The 18,451-nt window shown below is 50.6% G+C and overlaps 2 protein-coding genes across 3 annotated transcripts; one reads left to right on the top strand and one right to left on the bottom strand.

Annotated features, from left to right (window-relative positions):
• Positions 1-753: 753 nt before the first annotated feature.
• On the bottom strand, positions 754-9,433 carry LIX1L (limb and CNS expressed 1 like). The gene is made up of 6 exons (XM_058821734.1): positions 9,142-9,433; positions 8,227-8,390; positions 5,780-5,920; positions 4,042-4,137; positions 3,149-3,226; positions 754-2,235 (listed from the first exon to the last, which is right to left on the bottom strand). The coding sequence occupies exons 1-6, from the start codon at positions 9,431-9,433 to the stop codon at positions 1,993-1,995; spliced, it is 1,014 nt and encodes a 337-aa protein (XP_058677717.1). The 3' UTR covers positions 754-1,992.
• Positions 9,434-9,945: 512 nt separating this feature from the next.
• On the top strand, positions 9,946-14,046 carry PEX11B (peroxisomal biogenesis factor 11 beta). Of its 2 annotated transcripts, XM_058821840.1 has the most exons (4): positions 9,949-10,026; positions 10,156-10,271; positions 11,509-11,710; positions 13,402-14,046. In XM_058821840.1, the coding sequence occupies exons 1-4, from the start codon at positions 9,971-9,973 to the stop codon at positions 13,769-13,771; spliced, it is 744 nt and encodes a 247-aa protein (XP_058677823.1). In that variant the 5' UTR covers positions 9,949-9,970; the 3' UTR covers positions 13,772-14,046. The 2 variants fall into 2 exon arrangements, with proteins under 2 accessions (XP_058677822.1, XP_058677823.1); XM_058821839.1 differs by having other exon boundaries at positions 9,946-10,271.
• The last annotated feature ends 4,405 nt before the right edge of the window (positions 14,047-18,451 follow it).

Raw genomic sequence — 18,451 nt, 5'->3', positions numbered from 1 at the left:
AGCGGGCCATATTGGGAGTGTGACGGAAGTACCGGCGCGGCCATATTGGGGGAGTGTGGCGGAACCGTGGGCGCGGCCATATTGGGAAGGGCGCTGGGCGGAAGTGTCCCGTCCGCCATTTTGAGAAGGTCGCGGCGGTTCTTTTTGCCCCGGGAATTTTGAACCCCGAGAATTTTGAACAGCGGGAAGTTCGAATCACGGGAATTTTAAACCCTGGGAATTTTGAACCTTGGGAATTTTAAACCCTGGGAATTTTAAACCCCACACACCAACGCGGCTTAAAGCAGTTTCTGGGCACGACTGCCCCCCCCCCCCCCCCCCCCCCCAAAAATGAGCAAGAGCACCAAAGTTAACCAAAATCGCTGGGTTTATTGTAGAAAATCCACAGTAGTGTTTATCCCATAATTCCACTGCCTCAACAAGAAGCACGACTTTCCCCCATACTGAGAAAATCTGAATTTTGTTAATTTTACGCCTTCCACGGAGATCCAGAGCCTCCAAACTGGCGCCTTGATCCCACAAGCAATGGAATATGTTTTTTTTTTTCCTTTTATTTTTATTTTTTTTAATTCCACAGTGATGGAACTCCTAAAGTCCTCCCAGATTTATTTGGAGCATGAAGAACTGGGATGAACTTCAGGGATTCCCATAGGTGTAAAATAAATTGCAGGATTAACTCCACGTTATTCCTAAATCAAATTTTTCCAATATTTCAGGAAATTACACCCCACAACCCCCCCCCCCCATCCCTTTTAAAATCCAATTTCCAGCGACACTGAACGTTATTAGTGTTTGTAAAAAGTATAAAAAATATATAAACCCCCCAAAATAAGCTCGTTAGGATGTGGATATAAAAATGGGGTACCTACAGATAATGGAATTATTCCAATTTTATCCTAAAACAATGATTATTGCTGGAATATCCTGTGGTCAGGCAGAGGGAAGGAGGAGGGTGGGAACAGTGGAATCTGCAGGGTTTAAGGGGATGAGAAGTGGGAAAAGCTCTAAGCTGGGGTGAAAAAGGAATTCTGGCTTGGAATGCAGTTTGTACTCCCAGTCTGCTGGGGAAAAGGGGAGTAAGATGGAAATTTCCATGGATAAATTGACATTTTTTCTTGGGTGGACTCGGAGCTGTTTGAACAATTCCATGCCATAAAAGGGGTTTTAAAGCTAAATATAGTCTAAATTCCATATGGATACAAAGGATAAGGAATGGTTAGTGCAAATCCCTCCCTCATCCACAAACTCTCCAAGAACTTTTCCAACCTTCCAATGCTGGTGTTTGGCAACTGCAGATCCTGGAATGCTGCAGGCTGATCCCAGATTTAATTCCAAAATTAAATCTGGATATTGCACGCCTTGGCACTCACTCATTTAATTAAGGAGCTCATCAAGGAGCTCTAATTGATCCCTTTCTGCTGCAGGAGGGAGGGGATCCAATGAGTTTTTCCAGAGGAAACACTGGATTCCATGGAATCCCAACTGCTCCAGCAACGATGGAGTGATGAGAGGACAAAACCTGGGATCTGAACCCCGAAAATAAGGGACAAGAAAAAATCTGTGGGGATTATGAGGGAATAAAAAGTTCCCTAGGGAATAAGGAGTTCTCAAGGGAGGAATGAGGAGGCTGAGAAGCAGCTCTAAAACCAGGATAAAAATGCTAAAATCCGTTCAGGAGCTTTTTCCCTAAATTCAGGAGCTTTTCCCCTAAACTTCTTCTAAATGTGCAAACGGGCTGGGATTTGGGGAAAGGGTTTTGGGGATCAACCAAGGGTTGGATTTTGGGGTTCAGCAACCAGAGGAGTGTAAAAAGTTCCCTGGGGAATAAGGAGCTCTGAAGGGAAGAATGAGGAGAAGCTCTAAAAACCAGGATGAAATTGCTAAAATCCATTCAAGGAGCTTTTTCCCTAAATTTCCTCTAAATGTGCAAACGGGCTGGGATTTGGGGAAAGGGTTTTGGGGATCAACCAACCAAGGGTGGGATTTTGGGGTTCAGCAGCCAGAGGAGTGTGCTGAGCCCAGCTGGCCAGCTGCCAGCAGCAGGATGTCCTTCTTCTCCTTGTGGAACCTCAGCTCCTTCCCGGCCAGCCGGGCCTCGTCCAGCTCGCGCTCGGTGGCCGCCAGCTCCCGGGAAAGGGCGCCCGGAATGTTCTGCTCCCGGTTCACCCAGTCCAGGGCCATCTGGTTTCGGATGTCATCGTCCAGAGCGCGGTGGGAGTAGTGAGCCAGGACTTCCTGGCGGGAATGGGAGGCAGAGAATTGTTGGAATTGGGGGGAAAAAAAACCATATGGGCATGCGATAGAATTGTTAGAATTTGGAAGAGACTTTAAGGGAATGAGGGTATGTGAAGGTCGAGCTAGGACAGAGGTTGGGCAGAGTTAATTAATAAAGCAGGGGTTTATTAAAAGGGTATTCTCAGTGGATGCACCTTGGGCAGTGCGGGAGCCCAGGCAGGGCTACACCCAGGATGAACCAAAATGGTCACTAAATGGACCCAAAATGGTCACTAAATGGACCCAAGATGGACCCAAAATGAACCCAAGATGGGTCACAAAATGGACCCAAAATGAACCCAAGATGGGTCACAAAAAGGACCCAAAATGAACCCAAGATGGGTCACAAAAAGGACCCAAAATGAACCCAAGATGGGTCACAAAATGGACCCAAAATGAACCCAAGATGGGTCACAAAATGGATCCAAGATGGACCCAAGATGGGTCACAAAATGGAACCAAAATGAACCCAAGATGGGTCACAAAATGTACCCAAGATGGACCCAAAATGAACCCAAGATGGGTCACAAAATGGACCAAAGATGGGCCCACAAAATGGTCACAAAGTGAACCCAAAATGTGTCACAAAATGGACCCAAGGTGGGTCACAAAATGGACCCAAAATGGTCACAAAATGGACACCCGGTCACAGGGTCTCTCACTTTTATAAGTTTTGATCCATTTGCATATTGGAGTTAATCGTCCAGTTACAGCTCCACCACCTGAAGTCCCATTTTCCTTGTTTTCTCTCTTCAGTCCACATTGTTTATGCTCTTGGGGCTGAGATTTGGATCAGTTTGGATCATTTGTCCTTCACAAGGCCTCAGGGGAAGCTCAGGAATGGGAAGGAGCAGCAGCATGGAGTTGGACTCACCTGGCGCGAGCACTGACGCTCCCTCATGGCCTTCAGGCTCCCATTCCAGTGCAGCAGCTGGAAAACTGTCATCAGCTCCTGGCATGGCAAGAGGGAGGGTTTAAAATACAAAATATAAAACCACCAGATGTGCTGGGATTGCTCAGGGCTGGGGTGATTTCCACTTGTGCGTTTTGGAAGGTTGGGTACCATAAAATATTCTTTAATGCATGAGAATAAATTCTCGTAAATGCTGGTGGTACACAGAGCAGCAAAATGATAGAATATAGTGATTTAGGCACCTCATTAAGGAATTCTGCATTTAAAATGAAATGCAGTGACTCTCTAAAGTGGGAGGGTCACTAAGAGAATATTTGCTTTGCAAATACAGGTACATATATTTATATCTATAATATATTTATAACACATATCCATAATTCTATATATGTGTGTATTTGCATGAGAGCAGATATTCCATTTCTAGCTGTTCTAATCTCGATCCACGTTCCAGAACCTTCCCTCGGCAGCTCAGACTTCCCATTATCCAGATGTTTTTCCCACATTCCAGTGGGATACCAGGTTGTGGTTTGGGGTCATGACATCCCAAACCCACCACCAGTCTTTGGGGGAAATATCTTCCCATCTTGTGGGAGCTCTTTTAAGGGTGAATCCCACTAATTAACTGGATTCCTGCAATTTGGAAACATCAGAGTGACAGTGAGTAAAACAATCCCAAGGGGGTAATACTGGAATTACCCCAAATCCGAGCAGAATCAGAAGGAAAATCTGAGTTAATTTCCCATGGGGGAAAAAAAAAAATAAATAAAAATACACCTGGGAGACCAACCCAAACATCCCTTAAGCAAACCAGGAGTGGGAGCCGGGTAGGAGAGGACACAAAGTGGACACAGCACCTGGAACTCCAGCATGGATTTCCCCTTGTTGGACTCCAGCATGAAGCGGAAGGCCCCGATCCCGGTGTTGGGGTTATCGGCCTCCTCCCGGTTGCCCTGCAGAGAAATCCCAGCTGTGGAGCTGCCACTGCCATCCCTGGGAATTCCCACCCCTGGAATTCCCAGTGGGATCCAGGAGGGCCCGATGGCAGCACAGGCTGAGCTGCCACGCGTGTGGATGCGACAGCCTGCTCAGGCAGAGAGAAGCGAAATAACATTTTCCGGAATTGACTTTGGAAGCTTTGGGGAGCTGGAGATAAACAATGACAGCCAAATATGAAAAAATAACCTGCAGCTGGTGTTTTTAACAATCTGTTTTGCATGGAGTGAAAAGTAAGTTTAGAAATTACAAATAAATTTAGAAATTAGAAAATAGTTTGGCTTCAGATTGTGATGGGCATGAATTATAACACCTGTATTGCCTCATCCTACACAAGAGACTGAAAATGAAATTAGAAATAAGTCTGGAAATTAGAAATAAGCTTAGAAATTAGAAAGAAGTTTAGAAATTAGAAATAAATTTAGAAATTAGAAATAGTTTGGTTTCAGATTGTGATGGGCATGAATTATAACATCTGTATTGCCTCACCCTACACATGAGACTGAAAATGAAATTAGAAAAAAGTCTGGAAATTAGAAATAAGTTTAGAAATTAGAAATAAGCTTAGAAATTAGAAATAAGTTTAGAAATTAGAAATACTTGGCTTCTGATTGTGCTGGGCATGAATTATAACAGCTGTATTGCCTCACCCTACACATAAGACTGAAAAAGCAACTAGAATTAAGTTCAGAAATTGGAAATAAGTTTAGAAATTAGAAATAAGCTTAGAAATTAGAAATAAATTTAGAAATTAGAAATAGTTGGCTTCTGATTGTGCTGGGCATGAATTATAACAGCTGTATTGCCTCACCATACACATGAGACTGAAAATGAAATTAGAAATAAGTCTGGAAATTAGAAATAAGTTTAGAAATTAGAAAGAAGTTTAGAAATTAGAAAGAAGCTTAGAAATTAGAAAGAAGCTTAGAAATTAGAAATAGTTTGGCTTCAGATTGTGATGGGCATGAATTATAACAGCTGTATTGCCTCACCCTACACATAAGACTGAAAAAGCAACTAGAAATAAGTTCAGAAATTGGAAATAAGTTTAGAAATTAGAAATAAGCTTAGAAATTAGAAAGAAGTTTAGAAATTAGAAAGAAGTTTAGAAATTAGAAAGAAGTTTAGAAATTAGAAATACTTGGCTTCTGATTGTGATGGGCATGAATTATAACAGCTGTATTGCCTCACCCTACACATGAGACTGAAAATGAAATTAGAAATAAGTTCAGAAATTGGAAATAAGTTCAGAAATTGGAAATAAGTTTAGAAATTAGAAATAAGTTTAGAAATTAGAAATACTTGGCTTCTGATTGTGATGGGCATGAATTATAACAGCTGTATTGCCTCACCCTACACATGAGACTGAAAATGAAATTAGAAATAAGTTTAGAAATTAGAAATAAGTTTAGAAATTAGAAATAATTAGCTTCAGATTGCGATGGAGTGAATTACAACATTTGTCTGTATTGCCTCACCCTACACACAAGACTGAAAACAGAATAAATCTTTTTAAACCGCCTCTAAATGACGCCACGTCAGGGTCAGGAAATGGCCCAATCTGACCCAAAAAAAGACCAAGCAAGCCCCCCTGCTCACGTTGAAGGACGCCAGGGCCTCGGAGACGCTCTTCTCGATGAAGTCGTCGGTGATGCGGCGCGAGGGGTGCTCGTTGAACACGGAGTTCATCAGCGCGATCTTGGCGGCGCTGCGGCGCGCCTCGGCCTTGGTGGGACAGAACTGGGGACACACGGCCACGCTGGGGACACCCCGGGATCCCCGCGCACCCCCAGAGCACCAGCAGCGGGGGGAGCGAGGGAATGGCACCCCCAGAATGGGAACTGCAGCCCCAGAATGGGAACGGCACCCCCAGAATCGGAACTGCAGCCCCAGAATTGGAATTGCACCCCCAGAATCAGAACTGCACCCCCAGAATCGGAACTGCACCCCCAGAATTGGAATTGCACCCCCAGAATCACAACTGCACCCCCAGAATCGGAATTGCACCCCCAGAATCGGAATTGCACCCCCAGAATCGGAACTGTAGCCCCGGAATCACAATTGCACCCCCAGAATCGGAACTGCACCCCCAGAATCACAATTGCACCCCCAGAATCAGAACTGCACCCCAAGAATTGGAATTGCCACCCCCAGGATCACAACTGCACCCCCAGAATCGGAATTGCACCCCCAGAATCACAATTGCACCCCCAGAATCAGAACTGCACCCCAAGAATTGGAATTGCACCCCCAGGATCACAATTGCACCCCCAGAATCGGAATTGCGCCCCCAGAATCAGAACTGCACCCCAAGAATTGGAATTGCACCCCCAGGATCACAATTGCACCCCCAGAATCGGAACTGCACCCCCAGAATCACAATTGCACCCCCAGAATCAGAACTGCACCCCAAGAATTGGAATTGCACCCGCAGGATCACAATTGCACCCCCAGAATCGGAACTGCACCCCCAGAATCACAATTGCACCCCCAGAATCAGAACTGCACCCCAAGAATCAGAACTGCACCCCCAGGATCACAATTGCACCCCAGAATCGGAACTGCACCCCCAGAATCGGAATTGCACCCCCAGAATCGGAATTGCACCCCCAGAATCACAATTGCACCCCCAGAATCAGAACTGCACCCCAAGAATTGGAATTGCACCCCCAGGATCACAATTGCACCCCCAGAATCGGAATTGCACCCCCAGAATCAGAACTGTACCCCCGGAATCACAATTGCACCCCCAGAATCGGAATTGCACCCCCAGAATTGGAATTGCACCCCCAGAATCAGAACTGCACCCCCAGAATCACAATTGCACCCCCAGAATCACAATTGCCCCTAGTGTTGGTGGTTAATTTGATTTAATTCGTTTTTTCAGGCCCAAAGTGTTGCCGAATTCCCCTCTCAGATCAGGATTTGGGGACAGAACCAAAAGAGGTTCAGAACCACCCAGTGTGTTCTCAATTAATTTATTAATTAAATTTAATTGAATTAATTTTTTCAGTGGTCCCAAATTCCTCCCTGCGACCAGGATTTGGGGACAGAACCAAAAGAGGTTCAGAAGCTCCCAGAATCTTCTCAAATAATTAATTTAATTTCGTTTAATTAATTTTTTCAGACACAAAGTGTTCCCAAATTCCCTCCAAATTCCAGGATTTTGGGACAGAACCAAAAGAGGTTCAGAACCTCCCGTTGCACTGTCAATTACTTAATTAAATTCATTTTTTCAGACCCAAATTGTTCCCAAATTTGCCCCAAATTCCAGGATTTTGGGACAGAAACAAAAGAGGTTCAGAACCTCCTGTTGCATTCTCAATTAATTAATTAATTTAATTTAATTTAATCCTGGGAAGGAAAAGGATCAAATCCTGGGAAGGAGAAGGAAGGATCAAATCCTGGGAAGGAGAAGGAAGATCAGATCCAGCCAATCCAACAGTTTTTCCTGATATCCCCTCTCCTACCTCATCTGTAAGTGACCAGACCAGGCAGTAAAGGACACCAAAACCCCACAATCCACAGCCAGATCTTCCTAGACTGGGACCTGATGAGGATTTACAGACCAGGAGCAACTTGCAATTAAATCTCCTTGCAACTAAAGAGGTTTAGAGGCAGATGGAGGGAGAAGAACACTCAGCAGGGAGGAGATATTTGGGAAATTATGCTGGTGGGATCCTGGAGGGCATTCCCCGGGAATTCCCTTACAAATAAAGAGGTTTAGAGGCAGATCAGGGAGGAGAACAAATAACAGGGAGGAGATATTTCAGAAATTGTGGTGGGGTTCTGGAGGGGCATTTCCCAGGAATTTCCTTTCAACTAAAGAGGTTAAGAAGCAGATCAGGGATGAGAACACATAACAGGGAGGAGATATTTGGGAAAACGATCTTGGTGGGATCCTGGAGGGGCATTCCCCGAGAATTTCCTTACAACTGAAGAGGTTTAGAGGCAGATGCAGGGATGAGAACACATAACAGGGAGGAGATATTTGGAAAACGATGCCGGTGGGGTCCTGTAGGAGCATTCCCGGGTGGGGACGGTACCTGGAAGCTGCCGAAGCAGCTGCCCCCGGGCAGGGTGACATAGCACACGTAGGGGGGGCTGGCGGCCGGCACCATCTCGTAGAGAACCAGGGCTCCGTTGCGCAGCTCGGCCCCGCGGGATTGCTTCATCTGCCAGAACTCCTGCAGCGCCTCCACCACGTTCACTGCCCGGGGAACGGCGGGGAGAGGGAAAAGGGGCATGGGAATGAGGAATTGGGGTGCGGGAATGAGGAATTGGGGCGTGGAGAGAGGGAAAAGGGGCATGGGAATGAGGAATTGGGTGTGGGAATGAGGAATTGGGGCGTGGAGAGAGGGAAAAGGGGCATGGGAATGAGGAATTGGGGTGCGGGAATGAGGAATTGGGGTGCGGGAATGAGGAATTGGGGCATGGAGAGAAGGAAAAGGGGCATGGGAATGAGGAATTGGGGTGCGGGAATGAGGAATTGGGGCGTGGAGAGAGGGAAAAGGGGCATGGGAATGAGGAATTGGGGTGCGGGAATGAGGAATTGGGGCATGGAGAGAAGGAAAAGGGGCATGGGAATGAGGAATTGGGGTGCGGGAATGAGGAATTGGGGGGAAGGAAGGAAGGAAGGAAGGAAGGAAGGAAGGAAGGAAGGAAGGAAGGAAGGAAGGAAGGAAGGAAGGAAGGAAGGAAGGAAGGAAGGAAGGAAATGGGGAAATGGGGCATGGAAAGAAAGAATTGGGGCATGGAAATAAGGAAAAGGGGGTGAGGAAGAAAGGAATTGGGGAATAAAAATAAGGAAAATGGACACGAAAATAAGGAAAAGGGGGTGAAGAAGGAAATAAGGAAAAAGGACACGGAAATAAATAAAAGTGATAAAACGGAATAAGGGACAATCGCCCCCCGCCCAGCCCGCTCTATCGGCACCCCCGGCTCCCCCCGGCCCCGCTCACCGCGGCCGTAGCCCTGCGTGTGCTTGGCGAAGCTCCGCACCACGGCCTCCACCGCCTCCCGCAGCACCGCGGGCGGCCCGGGCACGGCCCCGGCTCCCGGCCCGGGGGGCGCGGGGGGGCCCTGCAGGCCCAGCGGGGGCGGCGGCGGCGGCAGCCCCAGCCCCGGGCCCAGCCCCGACCCCGCTGCCGGTGCCGGGCCGAGCCCCGCAGGAGCCCCGGTGAGGCCGGGCCGAGCCCCGCGGGGCCCGGTGCCCACTCCGGGCTGCAGCCGCTGAGCCCGCACCGCCTCCATAGCCGCGCTCCCTCCTCAGCGCCGCGCTGTCAATCAGCGCCGCTCGGAGCTCAGCGAGCCAATAGAAGCGCCGGATCGGGGAGGGGGAGGCGGGGAAAGCATCAGAAGGCCAATCAGAACGCGGTGCGCGGCTGGAGGGGCGGGGTCAGGGCGCGGCGCACTCACCCACTAACACAAATAGCGGTGTGTGGTCGTGGGGCGGTAATGGGGCGGGGATTTGGTGCGCATTGACCAATAGCATTGCACAATTTGTTTGATTGACAGAGGAATAAACAAATCAAAATGCAGAAAACACAAATTAGCAGAGATGACGGTGCGGGATGACAGCCCAAGTCTTATTGATCAGCAGAAGCAATTAATGACAAAACAAACCAATCAAACTCTTGTACCCAGATTTAAAGGCGGAGATTACCCTGCTGCCCACTCACGGGCTCTGTTTTGGTACAAGTGGGCGGCTCCGCGCTCCGCCAATGGGAAGGAGCCGCGGCCGTGACGGAAGTGACGCCGCCGTACCGGGCTCGGTACCGGGCCCGCGCCATGGAGGCCTGGGTGCGCTTCAGCGCCCAGAGCCAGGCCCGGGAGCGCCTCCTCAGGTGCGGCCGCGCGTTCCGCGGGCAGGGGAGGGGGGTCACGGGGGTCCCGGGGCGGAGAGGCGATCCCAGAGAACGGGGGGTCCCCGGTGATGTCCCCGGTGCCCCCCGTGACTCCCTCGTTGTCCCCAGGGCCGCCCAGTACGCCTGTGTGTTGGCCGGGGCTGCGCTGAGCCGCTCCGGGGGCAGCTCCGGGACCCTGAGCCGGCTGCAGCAGCTGGAGGCGCACCTGAGCCTGGGCCGCAAGCGTGAGTGGGGCTGGGGGGGGTTCAGGGGGGGTTTGAGGGGGGGATTCGGGGGTCTCGCACCCCCGGTAACCCCCCTGGTGTCCCCCCCCTCCTGTAGTGCTGCCTTTGGGGCGTTTTGAGGGGGGATTTTGGGGTCTCAAACCCCTGGTGTCCCCCTCTGCCTGTAATGCTGCGTTTGCGGGGCTCGGCTGAGGCGGTGAGGGGGGATCGGGGTGGTTTTGAGGGGGGATTTTGGGGTCACACACCCCCAGTGTTCCCCCCCACCCCGTTTGCAGTTTGGGGGGCTCTGGGGAGGATCAGGGCGGTTTTCAGGGCACATTTTGGGGTCTCACACCCCTGTTTTCCCCCCCCCCCTTTTGCAGCGCTGCGTTTGGGGGGCTCAGGGGAGGGTCAGGGTGCTTTTGAGGGGATATTTTGGGGTCTCACACCCCTGGTTTCCCCTCTCCTCTGCAGTGCTGCGTTTGGGGGCCTCAGGGTGGCTTTCAGGATGGATTTTGGGGTCTCACACCCCTGGTGTCCCCCCTTCCTGCAGTGTTGGGTTGGGGGAGGATCAAGGCAGTTTTGAGGGGACATCTTGGGGTCTCACACCGCATGGTGTCCCCCCTTTTGCAGTGCTGCATTTGGGGGGCTCTGGGGAGGATCAGGGTGGTTTTGAGGGGACGTTTTGGGGTCTCACACCCCTGGTTTCCCCTCTCCTCTGCAGTGCTGCGTTTGGGGGCCTCAGGGTGGCTTTCAGGGTGGATTTTGGGGTCTCACACCGCACGATGTCCCCCCGTTTGCAGTGCTGCATTTGGGGGGCTCTGCCGAGGCTCTGGGGGACTCAGGGTGGTTTTGAGGGGATATTTTGGGGTCTCACACCCCTGGTTTCCCCTCTCCTCTGCAGTGCTGCGTTTGGGGGCCTCAGGGTGGCCTTCAGGGTGGATTTTGGGGGTCTCACACCACATGGTGTCCCCCCGTTTGCACTGCTGCATTTGGGGGGCTCTGGGGAGGATCAGGGTGGTTTTGAGGGGACGTTTTGGGGTCTCACACCCCTGTTTCCCCCCCCCTTTTGCAGTACTGCGTTTGGGGGCCTCAGGGTGGTTTTCAGGGGACGTTTTGGGGTCTCACACCCCTGTTTCCCCCCCCCCCATTGCAGTGCTGCGTTTGGGGGGCTCTGCCGAGGCTCTGGGGGACTCAGGGTGGTTTTGAGGGGACATTTTGGGGTCTCACACCCCTGTTTTCCCCCCCCTCATTGCAGTGCTGCGTCTGGGGGGCTCTGCCGAGGCCCTGGGGGGCGCCCAGCGCTCGCTGCACCTCCCTGACCCCGTGCTGCGCTTCTGCCTCACCCTGTCCCACCTGAACCGCGCTCTGTTCCTGGCCTGCGACAACGTCCTGTGGGCCGGGAAAAGCGGCGTCCTGCCCGGCCTGGCCATGGAGAAATGGAGCCAGAGGTCCTTCAGGTGAGACAGGGGCTTGGGGAGGATTCCTGAGGGTGGGAAAGGCTCCTCAGGTGTGTGGGGTGGGCAGGGAATGGAATTACCCTGGGTTAGATAAGGAGTGGGATTCCCAAGGGAGGACAGAGAATGGGATTCCTGAGGGAGAGCAAGGAATGGGATTTCCAAGGGAGAGCAGGGAGTGGGATTCCCTTGGGGAAAATAAATAATGGAATTCCTGAGGGAGAGCAGGGAATGGAGGGGCTCCCCACGGGAGAATAAGCAAGGGAATTCTGCAGAGAGAGCAGGGATTGAGGTCCCTCAGGGAGAGAGAAAATGAGGTTCCTGAGGGAGAGCAGGGAATGGGGCTCCCCTGAGGAAAATAAATAATGGAATTCCTGAGGGAGAGCAGGGAATGGAATTCCCCTGAAAGAATGAAATTCCTGAGGAAAAGCAGGGAATGGGATTTCCAAGGGAGAGCAGGGAATGGGGTTCCCCTGGGGGAAAATAAATTGAATCCTTGAGGGAATGCAGGGAATGGAGTTCTTGAGAGAGAGCAGGGAATGGAGTTCTTATGGGGAAAAGAATGAAATTCCTGAGGGAGAGCAGGGAATGGGATTCCTCTGGGGAGAATAAGGAATGGAATTCCTGAGGGAGAGCAGGGAATGGGGTTCCCCTGGGGAGAAAGAGGAGTGGAATTCCCAATGGAGGGTAGGGAATAGGATTACTGAGGGAGAGCAGGGGATGGGATTCCCCTGGGGAAAAGAAAGAATGGGAATCCCAATGAAGAGCAGGGAATGGCATTTCGCTGGGGAGAATAAATAATGGAATTCCTGAGGGGAGAGCAGGGAATGGGATTCCCAAGGGAGGATAGCGAATAGGATTTCTGGGGGAGAGCGGGGAATGGGGTTCCCCTGGGGAAAATAAATAATGGAATTCCCAAGGGAGAGCAGGGAATGGAGTTCTTATGGGGAAAAGAATGAAATTCCTGAGGGAGAGCAGGGAATGGGATTCCTCTGGGGAGAAAGAGGAGTGGAATTCCCAATGGAGGGTAGGGAATAGGATTACTGGGGGAGAGCAGGGAGTGGAGTTCCCCTAGGAAGATAAAGAATGGGATTCCTGAAGGAGAGCAGGGAATGGGATTCCCCTGGGGAAAAGAAAGAATGGGATTCCCAATGAAAAGCAGGGAATGAGATTTCCAAGGGAGAGCAGGGAATGGGGTTCCCCTGGGGGAGAATAAATTGAATTCTTGAGGGAGTGCAGGGAATGGAGTTCTTATGGGGAAAAGAATGAAATTCCTGAGGGAGAGCAGGGAATGGGGATTCCTCTGGGGAGAATAAGGAATGGAATGGAATGGAATTCCTGAGAAAAGCCGGGAATGGGGATTCCCCTGGGGAGAATAAGGAATGGAATGGAATGGAATGGAATGGAATGGAATGGAATGGAATGGAATGGAATGGAATGGAATTCCTGAGAAAAGCCGGGAATGGGGATTCCCCTGGGGAGAATAAGGAATGGAATGGAATGGAATGGAATGGAATGGAATTCCTGAGAAAAGCCGGGAATGGGGATTCCCCTGGGGAAAATGAGGACTGGAATCCCACGGGCGAGCTTAGACTTTCCCACGCCCTGGGCATTTCTGTAGCTACTGGGAGCATCCAGACCCTTGTGCTGCCCCTTCCCCACCCTCTCTCTCTCTCTCTCTCTCCCCCCCTCAGGTACTACCTGTTTGCCCTGGTGGTGAACCTGAGCAGGGACGCGTACGAGCTGCGGCTGCTGCTGGAGCGCGCCGGGGCCGCCCGCAAGCGCGGCCGCAGCGCCGAGAGCAGAGCCCAGCCCCGCGGCCAGGGCCGGCTGCAGCAGCTCCGGCTGCAGCTGCAGCTCCAGCTGCACCTCCTGCTGCAGGTGCTCCGGGACAACCCCCCGCTGCTGCTGGACCTGCTCAGGAACGCCTGCGACCTGGTGATCCCCCTGGAGAGGCTGGGGCTGTGCAGGAGCAGCCCCGCGGTGGTGGGCTTGTGTGGGCTCAGCTCGTCGCTGCTGTCCGTCATCACCATCCTGCACCCCTGGCTCAAGCTGAAACCATAGTTTTCTGGGGATTTTTGGGGATTTTGGGGGGGTTTTGGCACCTCTGGACTTGACTGGTTGGTGCCATTCACTTCATTCCTGACTCTTTGGAGCCACAAAGTTCCAGCATTGGATCCCACAAGGGACATCAGCTCCCAAAATGTGTCTTTTCCCATTGACTTTTACAGCAATTTTAGGGGTTCAATGTTCCCCCTTTCTGTCTGGGAAGAGCCTTTGACATGGAGCCAGCTAATGGGAATATTTGGGGCTGGAAAATGAGGATCTGGGGCTGGAAAATGTGGGGTTCTGTGGGCTCACCTTGTCCCTGCTCTCCATCCTCACCATCCTCCACCCCTGGCTCAAGCTGAAACCATAAATTTCTTGGGGATTTTGGGGGATTTTGGGGGGTTTTGGCACCTCTGGAAGTGCCATTCCCGTCATTCCTGACTCTTTGGAGCCCTGAGGTTCCAGCATTGGACACGGCATTGGATCCCACAAGGACATCAGCTCCCAAAATGTGTTCTTTCCTATTGACTTTTAGGGAAAAAATGGGTGTTCAAAATTCCCCCTGTCTGGGAAGAGCCTTTCACATGGAACAGCTAACAGGGAATATTTGGGGCTGGAAAATGTGGATTTGGGGCTGGAAAATGTGGGGTTCTGTGGGCTCAGCTCGTCCCTGCTCTTCATCATCACCATCCTGCACCCCTGGCTCAAGCTGAAACCATAGATTTCTTGGGATTTTGGGGGGTTTTGGCACCTCTGGACTTGACTGGTTGGTGCCATTCCCTTCATTCCTGACTCTTTGGAGCCACAGAGTTCCAGCATTGGATCCCACAGGGACATCAACTCCCCAAAAAGTGTTTTTTTCCTATTGACTTTTTGAGCAATTATAGGGAAAAAATGAGGGTTCAAAATTCCCCCTTTGTGTCTGGGAAGAGCCTTTCATGTGGAACAGCTAATGGGAATATTTGGGGCTGGAAAATGTGTGGATTTTTGGGGCTGGAAAATGTGTGGATTTTTGGGGCTGGAAAATGTGGATTTGGGACTGGAAAATGTGGAATTTGGGGCTGCAAAATGAGGATTTCTGGGGGTTTCTCATGGTTTTTTTTTTTTTTTTTTTTTTTGGGGGGGGGGTGAAGCCATGGTTTTGGGGTGGTTCTGGTGCCAGATTATGAATCCAACCCCAAATTGTTTGGATAATTTTTTCCTGCCTTATATATAAAAAAAAAAAAAAAAATCTGAGTGCAGGGAGAGGAGAATGGGAAAAAACAGGTGTCAGGGATAAATCCATGGCTTTGGGGGCTCGAAATTATTAAATTCCAGAAGCAGATTGTCCTGGGGAGAGCAGGAATAGGTTTGAAGGATTTTTGGGAGCCCCAAATTAAATTCCAGAGGCAGATTTTCCTTGGATCTGTCCCTGGGCGAGCAGGAATTTTTGGGATATTCTTGAATTCCAGAGGCAGATTTTCCTTGGAAGATCAGGAAGATCTTGAAGGATTTTTGGGAGCCCCATCCTGAACTCCTGGGCCCACCTGGGCTGTGCCAAAGGCTTTAAATCCCGGTGGGAATTGGGTGGGGAGCACTCCAGGGGATCCCACGTTTCAGTGTAATTAATTAATGAATAATTTAATGATTAAAGTGCAGCAAACACTGCTTCAGACACTCCTGGAGCTCTTGGGGCTGTGCCCATTCCCTGGTTCAGCACCTCTGGGGGAAGAACCTGGCTCTGATGCCCCCAAAACTGATTCTGATGCCCCCAAAACTGGTTCTGATACTAAATCTGTTTCTGATACTAAACCTGGTTCTGATCCCTACTTAAACCTGGTTTTAATGCCCACCTAAACCTGGTTCTGATGCTAAAACTTGTTCTGATACTAAACCTGGTTCTGATGGTCACCTAAACCTGGTTCTAATGCTAAAACTTGTTCTGATACTAAACCTGGTTTTAATGCCTCCCTAAACCTGGTTCTGATACTGAACCTGGTTCTGGTGTCCCCCTAAACCTGGTTCTGATACTGAGCCTGGTTTTAATGCCCACCTAAACCTGGTTCTGATACTAAACCTCATCCTGATACTGAGCCTAGTTCTGATGCCCACCTAAACCTGGTTCTGATACTAAACCTAGTTCTGATGCTAAAACTTGTTCTGATACTAAACCTGGTTCTGATGGTCACCTAAACCTGGTTCTAATGCTAAAACTTGTTCTGATACTAAACCTGGTTTTAATGCCCACCTAAGCCTGGTTCTGATACTAAACCTGGTTCTGATACTAAACCTGGTTCTGATACTGAGCCTGGTTTTAATGCCCACCTAAACCTGGTTCTGATATTAAACCTGATTCTGATACCGAACCTGGTTCTGATACTAAACCTCATCCTGATACTGAGCCTAGTTCTGATGCCCACCTAAACCTGGTTCTGATACTAAAACTTGTTCTGATACTAAACCTGGTTTTAATGCCTCCCTAAACCTGGTTCTGATACTGAAACTGGTTCTGGTGTCCCCCTAAACCTGGTTCTGATACTGAGCCTGGTTTTAATGCCCACCTAAACCCGGTTCTGATATTAAACCTGATTCTGATACCGAGCCTGGTTCTGATACTAAATCTGGTTCTGATGTTAAACCTGGTTCTGATGCCACCCTAAACTTGGTACTAATGCCCACCTAAACCTGGTTCTGATGGTCACCTAAACCTGGTTTTAACGCTCACCTCAACCTGGTTCTGATACTAAACCTGGTTCTGATATTAAACCTGGTTCTGATACCCCCCCCTAAACCTGGTTCTGATACCCCCCTAAACCTGGTTCTGGTGCCCACTTAAGCCTTGTTCTAATGCCCACCTAAACCTGACCCTGAACTGGGAGCACTGGGATGGGCTGGGGGCACTGGGATGGGCTGGAAATGCTGGACTGGGAACACTGGGAAGGGCTGGGAATGCTGGACTGGGAATGCTGGACTGGGGACACTGGGATGGACTGGGATGGGCTGGAAATGCTAAACTGGGGGGCACTGGGAGTGTTGGACTGGGAGCACTGGGCTGAACTGGGAATGCTGGACTGGGAGCACTGGGAAGGGCTGGGAATGCTGAAATGAGAGTACTGGGCTAAACTGGGAATGCTGGACTGGGAGCACTGGGATGGGCTGGAAATGCTGGACTGGGAGTACTGGGCTGAACTGGGAATGCTGGACTGGGGACACTGGGCTGAACTGGAAATGCTGGACTGGGAGCACTGGGCTGAACTGGGAGCACTGGGACAGGCTGGAAATGCTGAAATGAGAGTACTGGGCTAAACTGGGAATGCTGGACTGGGAGCACTGGGATGGGCTGGAAATGCTGGACTGGAAGTACTGGGCTGAACTGGGAGCACGGGGATGGGCTGGGGGCACGGCTAAACTGGGAATGCTGGACTGGGAGCACTGGGCTGAACTGGGAATGCTGAACTGGGAATGCTGGACTGGGTGCACTGGGCTGAACTGGGAATGCTGGACTGGGAGCACTGGGAATGCTGGACTGAGGGCACTGGGATGGACTGGGAATGCTGGACTGGGAGCACTGGGAATGCTGGACTGAGGGCACTGGGATGGACTGGGATGGGCTGGAAATGCTAAACTGGGGGGCACTGGGAGTGCTGGACTGGGAGCACTGGGCTGAACTGGGAATGCTGGACTGGGAGCACTGGGCTGAACTGGGAGCACTGGGACAGGCTGGAAATGCTGAAATGAGAGTACTGGGCTGAACTGGGAATGCTGGACTGGGCGCACTGGGATGGGCTGGAAATGCTGGACTGGGAGTACTGGGCTGAACTGGGAATGTTGGACTGGGGACGCTGGGAGTGCTGGACTGGGTGCACTGGGATGGACTGGGATGGGCTGGGAATGCTGGACTGGGAGCACTGGGAATGCTGGACTGGAAGTACTGGGTTGAACTGGGAGCATGGGGATGGGCTGGGGGCACTGGGCTGAACTGGGAATGCTGGACTGGGAGCACTGGGCTGAACTGGGAGCACTGGGACAGGCTGGAAATGCTGAAATGAGAGTACTGGGCTAAACTGGGGGCACTGGGATGGGCTGGGAGTGCTGGACTGGGAGCACTGGGCCAAACTGGGAATACTGGGCTGAACTGGTGGCCCTGTGCCTCAGTTTCCCCCGTGCCTCAGTTTCCCCCTGAGCAGGGCCCTGTTTGGCCGCACACTCGCTGTTTGTCCGTTTTCTCTGTTTTTCTCCTCATTCCTTGATGGTTTTTTATTTTTTACTTTTTTTTTTTTCATTCCCCCTGAAAATTCCAGCCCTTCCCACAACCTCTGGCAGCACAATTTTCCCTCTGTCCTAACTCGCAGACTTTGAATTTTTTTTCCTTTTTTTTAATTTTTTTTTTTTTTTTTTGAACTCCGGGTGGTGCCAGTGTCACCCGGAGGACGTGGCAACCCAAAATCCACCTAAATCCACCCAAAATCCGCCTAAAATCCACCCAAAATTCACCCAAAAATCCACCCAAACCCCACCCAGACCCCCCAAAAAATCCCTTTTCCCACCTGACTGTCCCCATGGGGAATATCCAACTTCTGTGTGCTTCAATCCTTGGGGGAAAATTCAGATTTTCCCCATCTCATTTTCCCCAGAATAAAGTGGGAAAAATTCCCTTTCAATCATCCAGAACCCCCACCAAAAAATCCTGCACCCACTTCTCCCTTATTTCTCCTT

The sequence above is a fragment of the Ammospiza caudacuta genome, chromosome 30, assembly GCF_027887145.1.
Source record: "Ammospiza caudacuta isolate bAmmCau1 chromosome 30, bAmmCau1.pri, whole genome shotgun sequence".
In the NCBI taxonomy this organism is placed as follows: domain Eukaryota; kingdom Metazoa; phylum Chordata; class Aves; order Passeriformes; family Passerellidae; genus Ammospiza; species Ammospiza caudacuta.
The sequence above is the reverse complement of the archived record's forward strand: the minus strand, read 5'-3'. Positions and strand labels throughout refer to the sequence as shown.